The sequence below is a fragment of the Chroicocephalus ridibundus genome, chromosome Z, assembly GCF_963924245.1.
Source record: "Chroicocephalus ridibundus chromosome Z, bChrRid1.1, whole genome shotgun sequence".
Taxonomy (NCBI): Eukaryota; Metazoa; Chordata; class Aves; order Charadriiformes; family Laridae; genus Chroicocephalus; species Chroicocephalus ridibundus.
In genome coordinates, this window is record NC_086316.1 from 10965685 (window position 1) to 10983578 (window position 17894).

General features: G+C 42.7%; 1 protein-coding gene across 2 annotated transcripts in view; it reads right to left on the reverse strand.

The window, feature by feature from the left end:
* Nucleotides 1–2583: 2583 nt before the first annotated feature.
* KIAA1958 (KIAA1958 ortholog) overlaps nt 2584–17894 on the reverse strand; it is a 57060-nt gene continuing 41749 nt past the window's right edge. For both annotated transcript variants that reach the window (XM_063319758.1, XM_063319759.1), the window contains exon 3: nt 2584–3736. In XM_063319758.1, coding sequence (XP_063175828.1) covers nt 2691–3736 — 1046 coding nt within the window. In that variant the 3' untranslated portion in view covers nt 2584–2690. The remainder of the gene's footprint in view (nt 3737–17894) is intronic.

The window sequence follows — 17894 nt, forward strand, 5'->3', positions numbered from 1 at the left end:
AGTTACCTGCCTTGTGGGGCTTGAGGAGAGACATGAGACAGTCACACCTTGGGGTGGCTTCTTTCCCCTACTAGCTCAAGGCAGCTCTTCCCTGCAAGGAGGGGCAGCTAGGCAGTGGAGGAGAAGTGGGAAGCAGAGATCTGCTGCCCCACAAAGGCCATCTGATACCCAGCCTTTTGTTGCAGCACAGGAAAGGCAAAGTGGAGAAGTAGGTCAGATCCCGCAATAGCTGCCACTGGGAAGCACTGAGATGTGTGCCAACAGGGGAGACACAGAGATCAAAGACTTTTCTAGAGGTTGCCTCCATGCTGAGCTCTCACCTGGCACCCCTAGGGAGCTCCTTGGCATGGGACCCTCCCACTCTCCAGCACATACTAAGAGCAGCTGCGTGAGTCCTCAGTGGGAAACAGCAAAAAAATCCCCCAGAGAGCAGCACCAGCCTTGCAAAACTATTTTTAACTTTATCACATTAAAAGCACTGCCATGAAAAGGCAAGGCTATGCTAACAGCAATCAGATGGCTGGCCTCATCTAGAAGCTGGGCATCTGTCTTGCTGGCTGCACCGCAAGTCTTTTTGTGCTTCCCTCTCCTTCACGACAAGTCAGATTTGCCATGGCACTGAAAGTCATGGAGACAGCTTGCACTCAGTTCAGTAGTGTCATGATTTGGCCTCAACCCCCAATACCAAGTCACAAAAGCAGTATGAATGACCACCTGTGCCCACCAATCCACTGCCTACCCTACAGCCCTGAGAGACAGTGGCCAGTGACTCAGAGGCTGCAGATTTTGTGGTTACATTGCCATGGCATCCAAGACCCTAGGACAGCCAGCACACAGGAAGGAAGCCCAGACTTGGTAAGTGCAGAGCACAAAGACATCAGAGCCAGGCTGTGTCACCTGCAGGAAGCTTTGTGGGAGGACAGATGTTTATCATAGTTGAAATCTCTGCTCTGAGACCTTCCAGTGGCATGACTGCTACCTACCCCATCCCCAAAGCAGACCTTCAATAAAGCTTACGTGAGGTGCAGGCATTCTGCCACCTCCCTTGCACATAGGAACATTTTATCTCAGCAACACAGAAAATGGGTTTTAATGGTGCTAGGTAGGTCACTTCTACTTCTGCCTACTACCTTTGTTTCACCCTTTCTTTGGAATTAGTGATGATTAAAGTCACTGCACAGTTGCAGATCTAAAGAATATGAAGGATATGCAGGAGTGTGAAGGAATAAAGACAATCAACCATAAAGAAACACAACAACAACAACAAAAGAACCCAAAACAAAAAAGCCCCTCAGTAACAGTTTGATCCAACACCCATGGGAAGTCAGCTGAGGTTGACTCTGACTTCAGTGGCCCTTAGATCACCCCAGCAGACTTGTCTAAAGCCTCATCGTGGCCCTAGGATATCCTAGTGGAACATACACTTGGCCAAATTATTTGAGAAGTACTGTACATCATTTTAAAGGTCAAGAATTATAATAATTCACTGAAATACTGGATTTGTTAGAGTTTTCCCTGTACTTAAAGAGCAATTAAGTTGCAAAGTCAAACATTGGAACAGTAGCATTCATTATTTCAAGGCTTTAAGGACCAAATTCTGCCTTCAGATTCATGCGCACATTTTCCATTGTCTACAATGGAAACAGATTATATGTAGTTGACTTAAATTTGTTTTCCAGCACTTAAAACTACCCAGCTTTTTCATTTTCTGTAATAAATAGGAAATTATTGTTACACTCTCTATACTTTTTTTGTGGATTTTAAATGATGGCTTAAGACATCTTTGATCTATTTTTTTCTGTATAGTTTGGGATAAAACTGTGGATTTTTCTGCACTGTTGCATTCCCCAGAATACTGAAAGAGTGGCTCTAAGTCAGTAGAGTTTACATTTAGTATACACAGTGACAAAATACCAACAACCCGTGCTTAATAGTTAAAATTATGTGTATGACAGTGGTTTTGCCATTATACTCTCGCATATTGTTGAAAACAATACTTTTTAGTCTAAAGACCAGCAACATTTTGATCACAGAAAATCATCAACAAAAACAAAAGCTAAAAATAGCCTTTAGCTGACTTCGGGATTTTTTTTTCCCATCTGGCATAAATGAGCCTCAGGAAACAAAATAAAAAACAGACAAAAAGTTTTGTAAATGATTTCATGAACTTACATTGACGTATCTCTTATTTCTTGGTCTTGCTGATCAAGAATAAGCCAGCAGGTAAGAAGCAGCAGCCAGTGATAAGTTTGTCTCCTCCACTCTGGGAGGTCATGTTAAAATAAGAAGTTGAAAAAATGCTTCAAAATAGAATTGCTACGTAAGCCTCCCTGGGGATTTACACTCACTGATGTGTGCATGTTAAAAATGGTATTTCCAGTCTATCTGGTGTTGCCTGAGAACCATTTTTGTCCATTTAAAATCTGCATTTATATTATAACCCATTAGTACCTTTCATTTTTGTATCAACACTATAAATACTATGTTAGTAATACTAAACTATTTCTATTGACTTATTTGTAAAAAGAAAAATATATTATATATTTATATATTTTTATAAAGTGAATTAACACTGGAGAGAGGGCTATGGGGGAATAGTGTACAATCACAGTTGACGTGTATTATTGGGCACAAATTCAACGCTTGAAACAAAAAGGAGAAGAAAAAAGTGTTCATGTGATATCCCTCTTTCAAGCTGTGTCAGAGGAAGAGTCATAGGATGCTGACACTATGAAGTTGCCAGTATTGGAGTGGCTGGCCATGGACTGGGCAGCCTGCTGGCTCAAGTTATTGCAGATCAGCACCAGCTGGTTGCTCTGCGCTTCTGAGAGGGTGCTACAGCTCTGGTAGACGCTGAAGTTGGTCTTCCGACCGGGGATGTTGCCTTTCTCGCACATCGTCTTTACCATCTTGGCAAGCTTGTTTTTCCCCAGGGCTTGGCAATTGTACCAGTGAAGCGCGGCCAAGTTGACAACAGGTTTGATGGATAGGTAAAAAGGCGCGTCCTCGTAGCGCATGGCTGGAGGCCGCCTCTGGGCGTACTCCTTGTAGTCTTGCACGGGGCAGGTCTGTGGGGAGTGCTGGGTGGCATACACCCGGGAGTCCGTCCCGCCTCTCTTGCTTTTGGCATTGACATCTCCATTGTCTGGCCCCATCCACTCCAGGTACTCCAACCCGGTCTCTGTCACCCGCAGCCGGATGTCTCCCCACTTGAGGGTGGACCCATGGAAACCCGTGCAGTGTCCAAACGCCTTAGTGTTGTTTAGCCAGACAAGGTTCAACAGCCCTTCAGGATTGTACCGGCTCAACAAGCCTCTTTTGCGCAGGATAAGCTCATCAGCAAAGGTGAGCTTCATGGATTTGTGTGGCTTGTTTCCTTTTCCTTTACACCTCAGCTCTATCTGCTTTTGCTTTAGAGCTTCCTGGGACCTCTTGAACTCCTTATCCCTTGTAATACTGTATCCATACCTGTGCTCTTTAAGATACCTCTCCAGCCCACACTGATAGTTGGCCAGACTGTTTGGCTCGTATTCAGACCCATCCTTTTGTCTGGCATCCACAAAGAAGGAAGCAAGGTAGGCATCCAGCTCTTTGCAGGGGATGACGTAGATCTCCCGAGTCTCAGAAGGGTACTTGGAGATCAGGAACTCTCGGAAATTGCGGAGAGCTGTCTGTGTGCTGCGAATGGTCTTCTCATTCTGCTCCCTGCTGAGCTCTGCCGCTCTCTCATCCTGGTCTGGAAGAGGGAGAAGGGGAAAGACAAAAGAAAGCAGAAGCAGTGAGTTTGTGTGATACACTTTTCCCCAAAACAAATTTCCTTGAAAAAGAAAAAAAAAGGCAAAAAATTAAAATCAATTTCACATAGAGCACTGGAAAACATCATTACATACCTGTCACATGACTGAAAAGCCACCTTCAGTTTCACAAATGATGTACTAGAGTATGGCACAAAACCAAAGTGAGCTCCTCATGACACTGGGGCACAGTTTTGTACACGGAGATTTGTGGAAAACAGTGGGATTAGAGGCAATCTGCTTTTTAGAACAAATGGAAGGTAGAAGGTTTTTCTGTGGATCCCAATGCTGTGTGCAGGGCCCGATCCGAGTAATAAGCCCATTCTGAATTGCTTCATTTGTGAAACCAGAGGTTGTACTGGTTCCAATTATTTTCTACAAAAAATAACTAAAGCATCACATTTATGGCAGTAAAAATTATCTTTAATCAGAAACATTTTTGAAAAGCTAAATAAATATAGATAGAAATGTACAGTACAAAACAATGCAGCACATCCTAACAAAGGAGTTGGCAGGTAAAACTACTACAGAGCAATTTGTAATTTACAAATGTACAAGAATAAAAAAAATAGTTAATATGTTCACATTGGAAGATATGGAAGAAAAACATGATTATACAGTCTTTCTACGCAATCAAGCAATATATTGACACTGGAAGTACAATTGTGACCATTTCTTTTAATTTTGCAGAAAATCAAATTCTGGAAACAACTATATATTGATCTATAAGGCTATACTCAAATGTCCTTACAATCAGTGACATACCAAACCACAACAGTCAGATGCTACCGCTACAACGGTTGTTACTGACACCTAATTTTCAGGCTGATCATAAGGTAAGCATAAGAAGGAAAATCTTTCTACATATAAGTGATGTGTGTACTTAAGGACGGTTTTTTTTAAGGACTGCAAACTGTCCATCTGTACAAGGATGCAGCTCACTAGTACATAGGTGGAACTGTCCTTAGGAATATGACAAACCTTAATGGTTTTAGAAAATGAACAGCAAATGCAAAGAAGGAAAAATTCAATGATTTTACTATTCTCTGTAATTGTGAATGGAACATTATTTTTTCTCTCTTACACTTAATAAGCAGAAGAGGGGAAAAAAGCCAAGTTCTTTTTTCTTCTATCTCACTGCAAAACCCATACAATCGGTGTCCTTTCAGCAGTGCCATAGTTGCACTTGCCAGGTGTTTCCCACCCAACATACACACCACAAAGTGGTATGAGACCAGGTTAAGTTCCCACTGCCTCTCTGTCATTCCAGCCAAGCTCCTGTCAGGTCATGTAGTACACTCATGCGTTGCAGCAGCACTCAGACACTTGCTCCTTGCACCTACTCTGCCCTGCAAGTCTGTTAACAGGGTAGGCATCAGGAAGGTGGCCCTTTCTCCTTCCCTAGCCCACCTGCAATGTTTCATATGGTGCAGAAATGTCAGTACACAGCTGGGCAGCCTCTCCTTCCACCCATCTACAGAGTGACTCTGAAGAGAACTCATCCCATCACCTCCCTACCACAGCTGCAGACAGAGGCACGGGGAGTGACTTGCCCCAGTACTTGCCGGCAGGCCAGAACCAGGACTGAGTTTATTATATCCCCCAGGACCAGGTCCTGTGTCTTCACTGTGAGGCATCCTCTGCATCCACAGCACTTGGTGAAACCTGCTGAGAAAGGTTCTCAAACCCTCTGCAAAGCACAGAGAAGCAGGGGTCTGCAGCTGAGGCCTTTGGAGGATTCTGCAGCCATGAAATACGCTGCCACAGAGCACTGAAATTCACTCAAACTGTGCTGAGAGCGAAAAAGAAAAGGTCACCAGCCTGTTTCAGAAACTGGTTTTAATATTGATGTCAGTATCAAAGAGCTCCTAGCAGCCTGCAGTGAAGTCTCATGCTTTAGGCAATGTATAGGACAGATCCTTTTATTATGGCTAGATGCAAGCTGGAAATAGAGACAACTCTGCTTGAAGCTCTGAAACAAACGTCTACTCTGGTACCTTGTTCGCTGCACCCACCGCCACTTATTATAGCACTATGTAAGTAATCAGTGCTTTGACTGACAGCCCACATTTTAAGTACTGTTTCAATATAAACAGCACATATAACAGCTCAGTTTTATACATGTCATCAATCACTACTTCTTACAGGACAGCCTGTCACAACACAGCAGTGACACCCAGTCAGTCATTTATGTTATGGCATCTTTCATTAATCTGCAAAGGAAATTGCCGTATCTGCAGCTAACTGTTATAAAACCCATGCTGAATTAAAGATCCCCTGAAGTTGCATGAGTGAAACGGTACTCGAGAAACACTGCATTCCTGCAGTGCTGTGGTGTGTTACTCCACGTGGCAGGGCGGAAATGTTAAAGATAATGGATCAGCTTCTCGTCCAGCCACATCAGGAGAGCTCTGTCAGTTTTGACTGTGAATCCAGCCTGCAGTGGTGGTTGATTATTCATTTCCTATGAGACCGCTCACATGTCAGGGATATCTCATAGCATGGTACGAATGCAGGGAGGCAGTGAGACCCAACAGACAGTCTGAGATATAGCCAAAATCATCTGATGTCAGCTGAGCCACTGTCATCATCTGCATATGCTCTTCATCCACAGCAAAAGCAGATGATGTAGCTGAGCCTAACTTAACTAAGACAGCTCTTTATAGCCAACGATAGCTAAGGAGACATAATTCTTCATGTCATTAAAGTCTTACTTCTTCATTTAACCAAGGAGATTTCATAGTGATGAAAGAAAACATATAATTCATCTCCAGCTACCATGGAGACATAAATTGTATCCAGGCATGCTTTTAGTATCACCAAACATTGTTTTTTCTGCTAATTTCATAATCTTATTCTCTATTATTGAGGTGGTGACCTTGGTCAGCACCTAAGCACCTCACAGCCACTTGCTCACTCCCCACCCTAGAGGGACATGGAAGAGAAAAGAGGGACATGGAACGAGCAAAAGCGAGAAAACCTGTGAGTGAAGACAAAGGCAGTTTAATAACTGAAGGAACGAGGAAAAAGAAACCCAACCAACAAGTGATACAAAGGCAATCGCTCACCACCTCCCACAAGCAGACCAATGCCCAGACAGTCTCTGAGCAATGCCACCCCCACACACCCCCCTGCCCCGGAAAACCCCCTCCCTTTAGTTTAGTCTGGGTAGGCTGTTCCTGTTGTGTCCCCTCCCAGCCCCTTGCCTACTTTAGACCCAGCTCCTGGGGGAACAGCATGGGAAAACCAGAAAGCCTTGACACTGCGGAAGTCTGGCTCATCAACAGCCACAACACTGGTGTGTCATTAACACTGTTTTAGTCACAAATCTGAAACACATCAGGTTATGGGTGGCTATGAAGAAAGCTAACTCCATCCCAGCCAGACCCAGTATAATTATGCCATTGGGATCACAGAATCATAGAAAGGTTTGGGTTGGTAGGGACCTCAGAGATCACCTAGTTCCAACCCCCCTGCCATGGGCAGGGACACCTCCCACTAGACCAGGTTGCTCAAAGCCCCATCCAGCCTGTCCCTGAACACCTCCAGGGATGGGGCATCCACAACTTCTCTGGGCAACCTGTTCCAGAGCCTCACCACCCTCACTGGAAAGAATATCTAATCTACACCTCCCCTCTTTCCGATTAAAACCATTACCCCATGTCCTATCACTACACTCCCTCATAAAGAGTCCCTCCCCATCTTTCCTGTAGGCCCCCTTTCCTGGAGGTACTGGAAGGCTGCTATAAAGTCTCCCTGGAGCCTTCTCTTCTCCAGGCTGAACAACCCCAACTCCCTCAGCCTGTCCTTATAGTAGAGGTGCTCCATCCCTCGCATCATCTTTGTGGCTCTCCGCTGGACTTGCTCCAACAGGTCCATGTCCTTCTTATGTTGGGGACTCCAAAGCTGAATACAGTACAGGTGGGGTCTCAGGAGAGCAGAGTAGAGGGGCAGAATCACCTCCATCAACCTGCTGGCCACGATTCTTTTAATGCAGCCCAGGATGTGGTTGGCTTTCTGGACTGCAAGCGCACATTGCCGGCTCATGTTGAGCGTCTCATCAACCAACACCCCAGGTCCTTCTCCTCAGGGCTGCTCTCAGTCCATTCTCCATCCAGCCTGTATTTGTGCTTGGGATTGCCCTGACCCAGATGCAGGACCTTGCACTTGGCCTTGTTGAACTTCATGAGGTTGGCACGGGCCCACCTCTCAAGCCTGTCCAGGTCCCTCTGGATGGCATCCCTAATCATCCCTAAGATGTATCACTAATGAAACACTGCCCAAGACTGGGCACACCCTGCATCCTCTCCATACAACCTTTGACAGGACAAGAAGACCACAAAACTTACTCTCCAGGTGCAGTCTGCAAATGACCCTTGTAAAATACTTACAACAAACCCATCTACTCTATACATCTCTACTTTGCCTATAGGAAATAAGCAGAAACAGAATCAAAGACTTTACCACAGTCTGCATGGTTGGCATTGATTGCTTCTGCTCTAGCCACTGGGCCTTGCGACCTTGTCAGATGGTGTAACGTCATTTTGTTCCTTACAAATCCACCCAGACTGACAAATAAAGAAATGCTACATAAAAGTAATTAAATCATTAAGAACTGTCCTGGTTTGAGGTAAAACAGAACCAACTTTCTGTTCAGTGATTTTACTTCTTAGCTAGGCCTCTTCTAACTCTCTGAAATTAACAGCATGTTGTGTCGAAAATGGTTCGTTTTCAGAGTGGTAACACCAATGTTTACAGTTTGTGCCAAGGAAGGGTATGCAGAGAGGCTCTTGCTTATATTTATTGCTACAACAACCAAGGTCAGCTAATTTCGTTATTTGCGTTTCGGAAGGTTGGAACCAGAAAAGCGTAGAGGGGTCCCACTCGCTGGAAGGAGCGGACAGGACAGGTAACCCAAAATTTTCCAACAGGGGTATTCCATCCCATCTGCCCCGTGCTCAGTATAAAAGCTGAGGGATGAAAGGGTCAACTCTCTTTCTTCAATGGCTGACATCCAAGGAGGACTCTGCCCGTTCACCTGCTTTTGATCCCAATCTGTGTGTTCCTGACTCCATCTGTGGAATCCAGTTCCCACTCATCGCTGAGTCCAGTCTGAGACTTCCCCAGTGCCTGCTGGTGATGTCATCCTGTGAGCTTAATACGGTTTTGTATATACTGTATCTATTTAATTACTTCCTTTATATTTTATTATTAATATTTCGTTAAAGTAGTTTAGTTTCTTCTAAACTCGTAAATCTCTTTATCTCTCCTCTTCCTCTCCGTGTATGAGAGGTTGGGGCGGGGAGAATCTGCCGCCAGCCACTGGCCAATTTGGATAAAACCTCAACAGAACTCAAGATCAAAAGGCATCCTAAGTGCCATCACAGTGAATTTTTGAAAATGTGTATGTTATGGTAAGAATCTGACAAGCTGGGAGAACTGATGAAGTACAAGACTTCATCTCTGTGTCTGAGTATTGAATGTAAATGTTCTTGTCCTGAGACAGGAGTGTTTCCCATGTAACAGTTCCTAGATGTTTGCTTGGTCTCACTTTGCTGCATCTTGCTGAGTAGAGACCAGAAGCTCTTTTGGCCAGGACTTAGTTTGTTTTTTTTTTTTTTTTCATTTTCTGTGGTCCTGCTGAAAACTACTGAAAACCCAGGTGGGGATCTACATCAGTTCCTTGACCACTGCAACCATAAACCTGTTTGTTCTTGGGCTTCCACTGCTCACAGTATCATCAACCCTTCAGTGTGCATGGGTTCCAAAACTGGGTAAAAGCACAGAAAAAAAATCACAAAGCGCTCCTCAATATGAGAGAACACCTCTCTATCAGCAAGGCCCTTACCTGCAAATTGCTGGAGGATAGGAGAGTGGGGAGGTGTCATCTATGCTTGCACCTTTCTTATAGTCTTCTGTAGGTGTCTGTTGTTAAGCTCTAGGAAGACAGATACTCTCATCTTATGGTCTAATTTGTCTCAGTAAAATGGTATGAACCAGCCAACCAAAAATTATTGTCATCATTGATCTACCAAGCCAAGCTATCCTTAATGCCTTTTCCTTCTCATAACACAACCTTTGGAGTTGGTAATGCTGTTATCCCTGTTTTACATACTAGGAGCAGAAAGACAAAAATAAATTGACTTGAGGATGCATTTCCTGATGTCCTGCCCCCTCAGCTGTACCCCTGCACAAACAACGTGGCTGGAGCTCTCATGTTTCCTATCTGATCCCATACTGGAATTTAATTTTCAAGAAAATCAGAATGTCGCAGAAAAAGCCAGTAAAACTGTGGGATCCAGGGTAAACTCCCAAGTAAGAGTTTGAAAAAGTGCCTAGTAGTTTAGATGTCCCAGTTTAAATGTAGACAAAGAGATAAAGTGACCTGGCAGAGATTAAACAGACAACCTAGTGGGAGACGAGTGTCTCAGGCTAGCCCACAACCATGAGATGATCCCTCCCACAGAGCAACAGCTGTCTTTTGATCTTTTAATAATCTGATCTTAACGCAGCCAAGACTTAATGTTATCAACGGAGTTATCAAACTCAGGGTTGTTTTCATTTTAGCTCGCACACACACACACTCAGACTCCCTGAAAAGGACATAACCTCTGTAATTACGTATGGCAGGGGGAAAGACACTTACTTTCATGACAGAAGACGCAGATTGTTAATGTTCAGAGGGGTTCTGTAACATTAGTGGGAGTCATGAACCTAAGCTATTATTGCAAACAGTCTTAAACTCTGCTTAGGGCAGGCAGTGAGATCTCAGAAGAAGTACATTAAAAGTAAGGTGGGGTTTTTTGGTGGTTATCACACCACCAGCCAAAATATTCTCTGCCCAAGTTGTGTTCTGACTAGGAAAATGCTTCTGCAGCAGACCTGCTTCCACCAACATGCCTTCATTCAGGTGAAAAGGCCTAGTTAACTGCACACAAGGCTCCACACTGGAGCTAAGTGCTCTCTCTCTGCTTCTCAGCACTTTGCACGTTGGCTCTTGCCGCAGCTCTGCAATCATTGAAAAGCAGCAATATCCAACCCATGGGCCATGGCCATACATAGCCCACTAAAACAGTTAACGTAAACCACAGCTTGCTCCTACCTTTCTTTTCTCCTGTCCTCTCCTGTTTCAAGAAGGTATCTGCAGGCAAATGACATTCACAAGTCAACAACTGTGGTGGGCAGAGGTTGCAAGGGTGGTATGGTCAAGTCATGGTGGGGCAAGGTTGGGGGACCCTCCGTTTCTGCATCCAAAACTCAAAAAGCTGACAACTGGTTTTCACCCTATCAGAGCAATAACCAAGTGAAAGCCATTCTTCCATCTCACTGCTGAAGGGCAAGGGTGAAGGTAAAAGCAGGAGGTCTCCCCATCAGAAGTGCCTCTGAGCATTTGCAGAAACACCCTGAAATTAAAAGACAGGGAGTGCTAAACACTTGGAGAATGATATTTTTGGCACTTTTACTGTCTGGTACAGACTAGCTTCCTTGAGGCAACTCCTACACACACGCAGTAGTCAAAGGCTTAAGTCAAAAATATAGATGTTCTAATGTAATTATTTCATATTCAACAATAATAATTTCTTTAGGAAGTCCTAAGGCCAAATAAAATGCGTTTCCTGTGCCATAATAATCATACATATTTAAGCTTAGGTTTGTGACTCAGAGTGAAAAGAGAAGGGAAAACCCTAGGACCGCCTGGAGACTTTCATCAGGTTTTGACATCTAACAGCTTCGGAGCTCTGCAGGATCAAATGATTAACTTGTTAGCTGCAGATTACTGAACTAGAACAAAGTGCTCCTGCACTTTTTCTTGAATTTCTGCCCTACCTGTCTGATGTTGCTACTAAATTCTGCTTAACAATTATAAGTTCCCTACTTCCACCACATTAATTCAAACTCTATGTAGTCTAACATTTTCAGAAAAGGCTTTCATTAGCATGTAAAATCTGTATTACGATAGAAAATTATTAATTAAAATCCATTTATGAAAGATATTATGTTTTCTGGCCAAAACAAATTATGCCTCTATTCAGTTAACCTCCTCCAACAAAATTATCAGTGAAATATTTTATGATTCTAAAATTAAAAAGCTTTAGATTCCGTCAAAGGGAAAAGGACAGCGATTCCAAGCAAATGAGCATGGGAATATTTATACATTAGCATCTCCATGAAGTAAGAGTCACAAAAATAAACTTTAGTCAGCTGTACATTTTTTTGCAAGGTACAGAATGGTCTGATAAATGGATGCCCGCTCAGATGCTACTGCTGGTTTTCAGTTTGCATTCACTTTCACTACTTTCTCACCACAACCACCTGAAAAGATACGAGGTGCAGTTTGGCTGCTGGCAAAGTCAACAATAAAATTCACATAAATATTAATGGGACCACTGCATGATCCTCAGATGATAGAAAATTTCTATCTATGACAAAAGATTAAGAATTTCTGTTCTCCTATGACTGACTGGATCAACATTTTCACAGTGGATACTAGCAATCGCTAGTGAACAGTGCAAAACAGCAGTGCTGTAGGGACTTCAATTTGTACAAGGCTCCTTTCCTTCTCCACCTGACTGTACGTGGCATCTGAGCTATTTCAACACAAAGGTTCTAAAAATGCATTTTCTAAATCAAAAATGTTTTAATTTGCTCAAAGTATGACTTCCATTTCATCTAGTTGTCTGGTTTTGGTTTTGTCAGGGCTAGTGGAAAAGAGAAGTGTTGCTAGTTTTACCTCACCTTTCACTTCTTCCACTGAACACTTACAGTGGTATTTCTGGAGTATGAGACTCTACAGCTTCCTGTCTCCTTTTGAAGTTGTTCTGTGATGCACCGGTGTGAATTGCTGCAACGCAAAATGGGATGCACCTCCTCCGTACCCTGACAGTGGGGCTATTCGTTTCACATTTACCCAGATCCCACCTCCATGTGGCAGGAGCAAATATACCAACTCCAGCTCTCCCAGGAATGCCCAACACCGCAGCACTCCACAGCGGGACACTGCAGCTGCTCCCTGGGGCACAGCACAGAGACCAGTAGAAGATATTTTGCAAGAGCACTGGAAAAACCCATATATCTGATACTTAGGTGATGTCCAGGCAAAAAGTACTCAGCCCACGGCTGGACTGGAGTCTGCCATTTTAGCTGCCCTGTTCTAAATCAGTCACCTGGATTATAAACTAAGCCCGGAACCAGCTCCAGGTCTACCTGCCCTGCCTCATCCCTCTTATTTCCATAAACCTTTACAGGAGGTTTATAAAAACAAATTCTTTGGACCCTTATATAAATGACCAAAGTTCAGGGACCTAACTTTTCACACGGGTAGAGGATATAAAAGCCATGTTTGTAGTGTTTTATACTGCAAACCTAAAAACATTATAAAACGTTTGAAGAAATGTGAAAGACCTTTCCTTTCAAAATAACTGTCTAAACTTGCTTCAACTGTGTTCACTTCTAACACATAATTGCTCCTCTTTCAGAGCTCAGGTTAAAAACATCAGGTAGACTGGTGAAATTGGAGTGCTGCTGGAGTTGATAAGTAGCAAAACACTACCCAGAATGTAAAACAAATGTCAGCTTTATGTTGAGCATGCATTTTTGTATTCAGATGTATTTTCCTAGTAATTTTTCCTAGTAATTTCCTAGACGTATTTTCTAGTAATTTCCAACCAATTTATGGCTAACTCCACTTAGAAAACTCAAAGTACTCGTTGCAGTTTAAGGCTAAAGACAAGACACACTTTTTGTCAATTAGTTCTTCAGGTTAAATATTTAACTCTAGAAAACAAAATTATTTTTTACCCAGGGTGTTTTAGCAACACGGTAAAATGTTGCCTTTTCAAAGCATGTTATTTACTTCATGATCTGTGGCAGAAGGAATTAAAGGAAAGGAGTACAGCAGCCTAACCTACCCTGAGAACTGGAAGCTGGATGATGCACAGCAGAAGCGATGCATTCATTTTCCAAGAGGAGTTGGCTGGCTTGGCAGCAGTCCAGAATGTGTTGCACACACGTCCTCAGCACAATATCTGTTTGTCTCCCAAATAAGTTTCCAGTTCAGCAAAGCATATTTTAAGTGCATTCTGGATTGAGGTCCCTGTATTTAAGTATATGCTTATGTGGAAATAATGTTTAGAAGGTGGAAGACGGGCACAACTGAATAATACATGTATACGATGACTCAATTCAAAAGTTGCTAAGAGAAAAAACAAGTAGAAAAAAACAAAATGAGGAGAAAAGAAACTGTAAAGATCAGAGAAACAGGTCCTTTGTTCAGTTAAGCTTATCATTTAAAAACTAATGAAGCATTAGGGGAAAAAATACAAATTCTCATGGCAAAACCACAGTTCTTTTATAAAAATAGGTTTCCACCTTTATGTGCTCATACAGAGAAAGCCAGATTTACATGTATAAACAGATCAAGAAGAAAGCTGGAGAGGGACTTTTTACAAGGGTGTGTAGTAATAGGACGAGGGGTAACGACTTCAAGCTGGAAGAGGACAGGTTTAGATTAGATATCAGGAGGAAATTTTTCACTATGAGGCTGGTGAGACACTGGAACAGGCTGCCCAGGGAGTTGTGGAGTCTCCATCCCTGGAGGTGTTCCAGGCCAGGCTGGATGGCGCTTTGAGCAGCCTGGTCTAGTGGGAGGTGTCCCTGCCCATGGCAGGGGGGTGGAACTAGATGGTCTTTAAAGTCCCCTCCAACCTAAACCATTCTATGATTCTGTGATCTTGTAAGCACCGATTGCTCAGCCAGCAATTTAACTAGTGGGCTGGTTTGCATAAAATCACATGTACAAATTTACATGGCATTTTGGAAAATTTGGTGCCATGGAATTTTGTGCCTCTCTGCAGTGGGAAGCTCTATGGAAGAAGAATGAGAAATGGGACAAAAACATGTATTCCCTTACTGTTTAGTCTTCTCTGTACATGCCACCCCTTATGACCAGAGGCTTAACGTGTTCTCAGCTACAGCCTACCACCAGTTTTAATGCCATTGCATTTAAGAGCTAGCTTTAATAAGTATAGTTGAGAAAGCAATACAAGAGGTCTTGAAGGGATGAGCCAGGGCTATGAAGTTTGCCTGCTTTTGATTCACTCCAGTCAGCAGCTGAGAATTAGAGTTGGGAAATATGGGAGGGAAATAAAGACGAAGAGAGAATTAGAACAAAGAGATGTGAAAAAAAGAACACTGAAGAGAGAAATTAAAAACAGATGAGTATCCTCATCATCTGAAATCTAATTTATATAACTGTTTCAGAATGAGGCAGTCTAACTGGGTCAACAAGCAGTGAAACAAAGAAAGGAGTATGTAATAAATATTTTATTACATTAATCATAATAAGCTGCACTTTAAGTCTTGGCCAAAGCATATTCTTAAATCAAGCTGAGAATCTGAGCTGTTTCAGACTTAAGAGCATGAGGCCCACATGACTGTAATTAACATAATAAATCATGCTGTGGAGCTCTCTACACAGGCTGACAGAGCTTAGTTGATATATTGCTTATTAGAGACTGCAGACATTTCTCCCTCTGTTTTCTTAAAGCGCCATTGGTAGTGAATCAAAAGGTATCCTTTTCTGTTCTGGCTGAACTATCTACTGCAGGTGTAATAGGAAACATGTGTTGGGAGCTTGTGCCATTGACTTCTGATAACACAGATCACAGCATGTGCATCCCGAGGAACTGCATTTCAGTACCTTTTCTCCCACCCTCATCTTTAATTTAGCAAAGTACTTGAATTGCCTTGTTACTGAGCTTGCAGTTTTATTTCTGAAATTCTTTGTTGGTGATTTTGCCCACCCAGACCAATTTGCTTTTACCTTTCCGCACTGTGTTCTCCAGTATGAGTGAAGCAAGCTATGAAGGGCATAAACTCTACGAAGAGCTCACCATTTACAACCTTGCCTAACTAGTTTCAATGCACACTTTTAATGCGCATATTTCCATTGCCTTCACTGGGTCAGAGAGCAGAATTTACGGACCAGCTCTTTACACAGTTCTCTAGAGAGGATGAAGTACAGCACTTAAAGTGAAACAGCTCCAAGGTGGATTTTTTTAGCCTGCTTTTCTGTTTTGAGGCTCTGCTAAGAGTCCTCTCCTCCTCGCACTCCAGAAAAAAAGACGACTTTGAACTTCATTTTAACCTTTGCAAATACAACTCTTACCATATTAGGAAGGGGTTCAAAGATGTAAAGGTCCCACAAAGTTGGGGGAGATTCAACAGCTGGGCAGAGGGCAGAGACATGAATACATCCATCCCAACTTGGGGTAAGGCCAGACCTCAGGTGATAGATACCCTCCTAGGCAGCTGCTCACACACCCTGACTGACCACAGTGCGCACACTTTGCTCCAGACCAGCCACGGCATGTCCAGGCATTTGCCAGGACAAGGAGTCCCAAGAGGCACAGGAGCAGCTGGAAATTCTGCACAGAGAGAAGATGAAGAGATAAGGAACGCGCATTCAGCAGGAACCAGGCACAACTCATTTATTTCTTCCTTGGATACATGTTTAAACTTTATCATAGTTTAACTGAATAGATACTTAATCACATTTTGCAGCTCTACGTGAGTAAAGTCTCTTCAAATAAATGTAGGAGTTTCAAATTTTTTCTAGCTCTGTACACATGCAGAGAGCATACACACACATACACACCTCTTTGCTGCTCAGAATATTGTTATTATTTCTCTTCTGTAATTACGTTGTCAAAATTTTCCTGTCAGGATTGTAGTATTATTTCCATAAAAATAATTTGTTCTTCTACATAAGATAGGAACAATCAGTTCCCCTGCTACTGAATGAGTTCATACCGAAACTGACACCAAGTAATTCATGTAAGAGATGACATGGGGTATAGTTTCATGGATATAATTACGGATGTATTTTATACATATATATATATGGCTATTTTATTATGCACCAGCACAATAAACAGTCTGATGTATGTAATAACTGAAAAAGTGAATGGTAAATGGGACAAGTTATTTGTCAAACTGTAAGTTTTCTGAGGGCTATCTGACATCAGGTGAGAGGAAACAGAAGCAAAAAGACACTTCTTTATACAGAGAGAAAAAGAAATGTAAATCTGTGAGCAAAAAGCAAAGCATATATGAGCATACAGGCATGAACACTGTGCTGTGATGCCTGTTCTCCTGTCTTAATTTGTTTTCTTGGTTGTATTGTCAGTAAAAGAGAGCAAGTCCCAAACAACTGGCAGCACTCCACTTCCCAGGAGCCAATGACAGAAAAAAATCCCCATAACCTGGCACATCCACTTGACTGAAGGACAGAGCTCCCCACAATCAGAAGAGCACTTCAAGTTGTGGACAGAATTAAATTATTCCCATACAAAAACATCCGTGCTTCTGTGGCTCATTCACACTATCCTTGACCAGCCACAGTAGTAAAGCAGAGATTAGGCAGATACCCCGGTAAGAGAAAGGAGAGTGTAAACAGAAAATCGAAGCAAGCTTTTCAAAGATCAGAGATTAATGCCCTTATCTTTCACAGGCTTGATCTTTGGGTACAGGTATGTCCTGCTTGAAATAATTCAGTAATACAGCACATTCAGCTTTGGCACTGGGGTGATGTGATCTGGGCCAGAATAGCTCAGAATCATTTTTTTCTTTCTCTGAACAAAACAGAAGGCCAGCTTTTTCTTTCCTTTTTTTCTTTCTTTTTTCCCCAAGGACAAATCAGCAAGCGATTAATTATTATTAATCCGTAGTTGTATGGTTTCAAGTGATGTTTTCATCACGAAGACCCAATTAATGAAAAGCAACAACAGACCACAGTGTTACTGCCAGTCTAAAGATATCCCAAATTTAACCAACAGGAACACACACAGTATTTCTCTCTCTGTGTGTGCACTTACTGTTTAATTAAAGTTAATGGGAGTGACAAGTGTAAGTTAGAAGTAAGATGCAGCCAATGTACTTAATGGTCAATGTATAATTAAGCACGTAAGCACAAAACATAAAACATAAAGCATCAGGCTCAGTAAGGTCCTCAGCACCACTTTTTACACGACATGCATGCGGGAAGCTCAGTTCCTGGCTCCCACCAGGGGCAGGATTCAGTGGTAGCCAGGATCTGGGAAC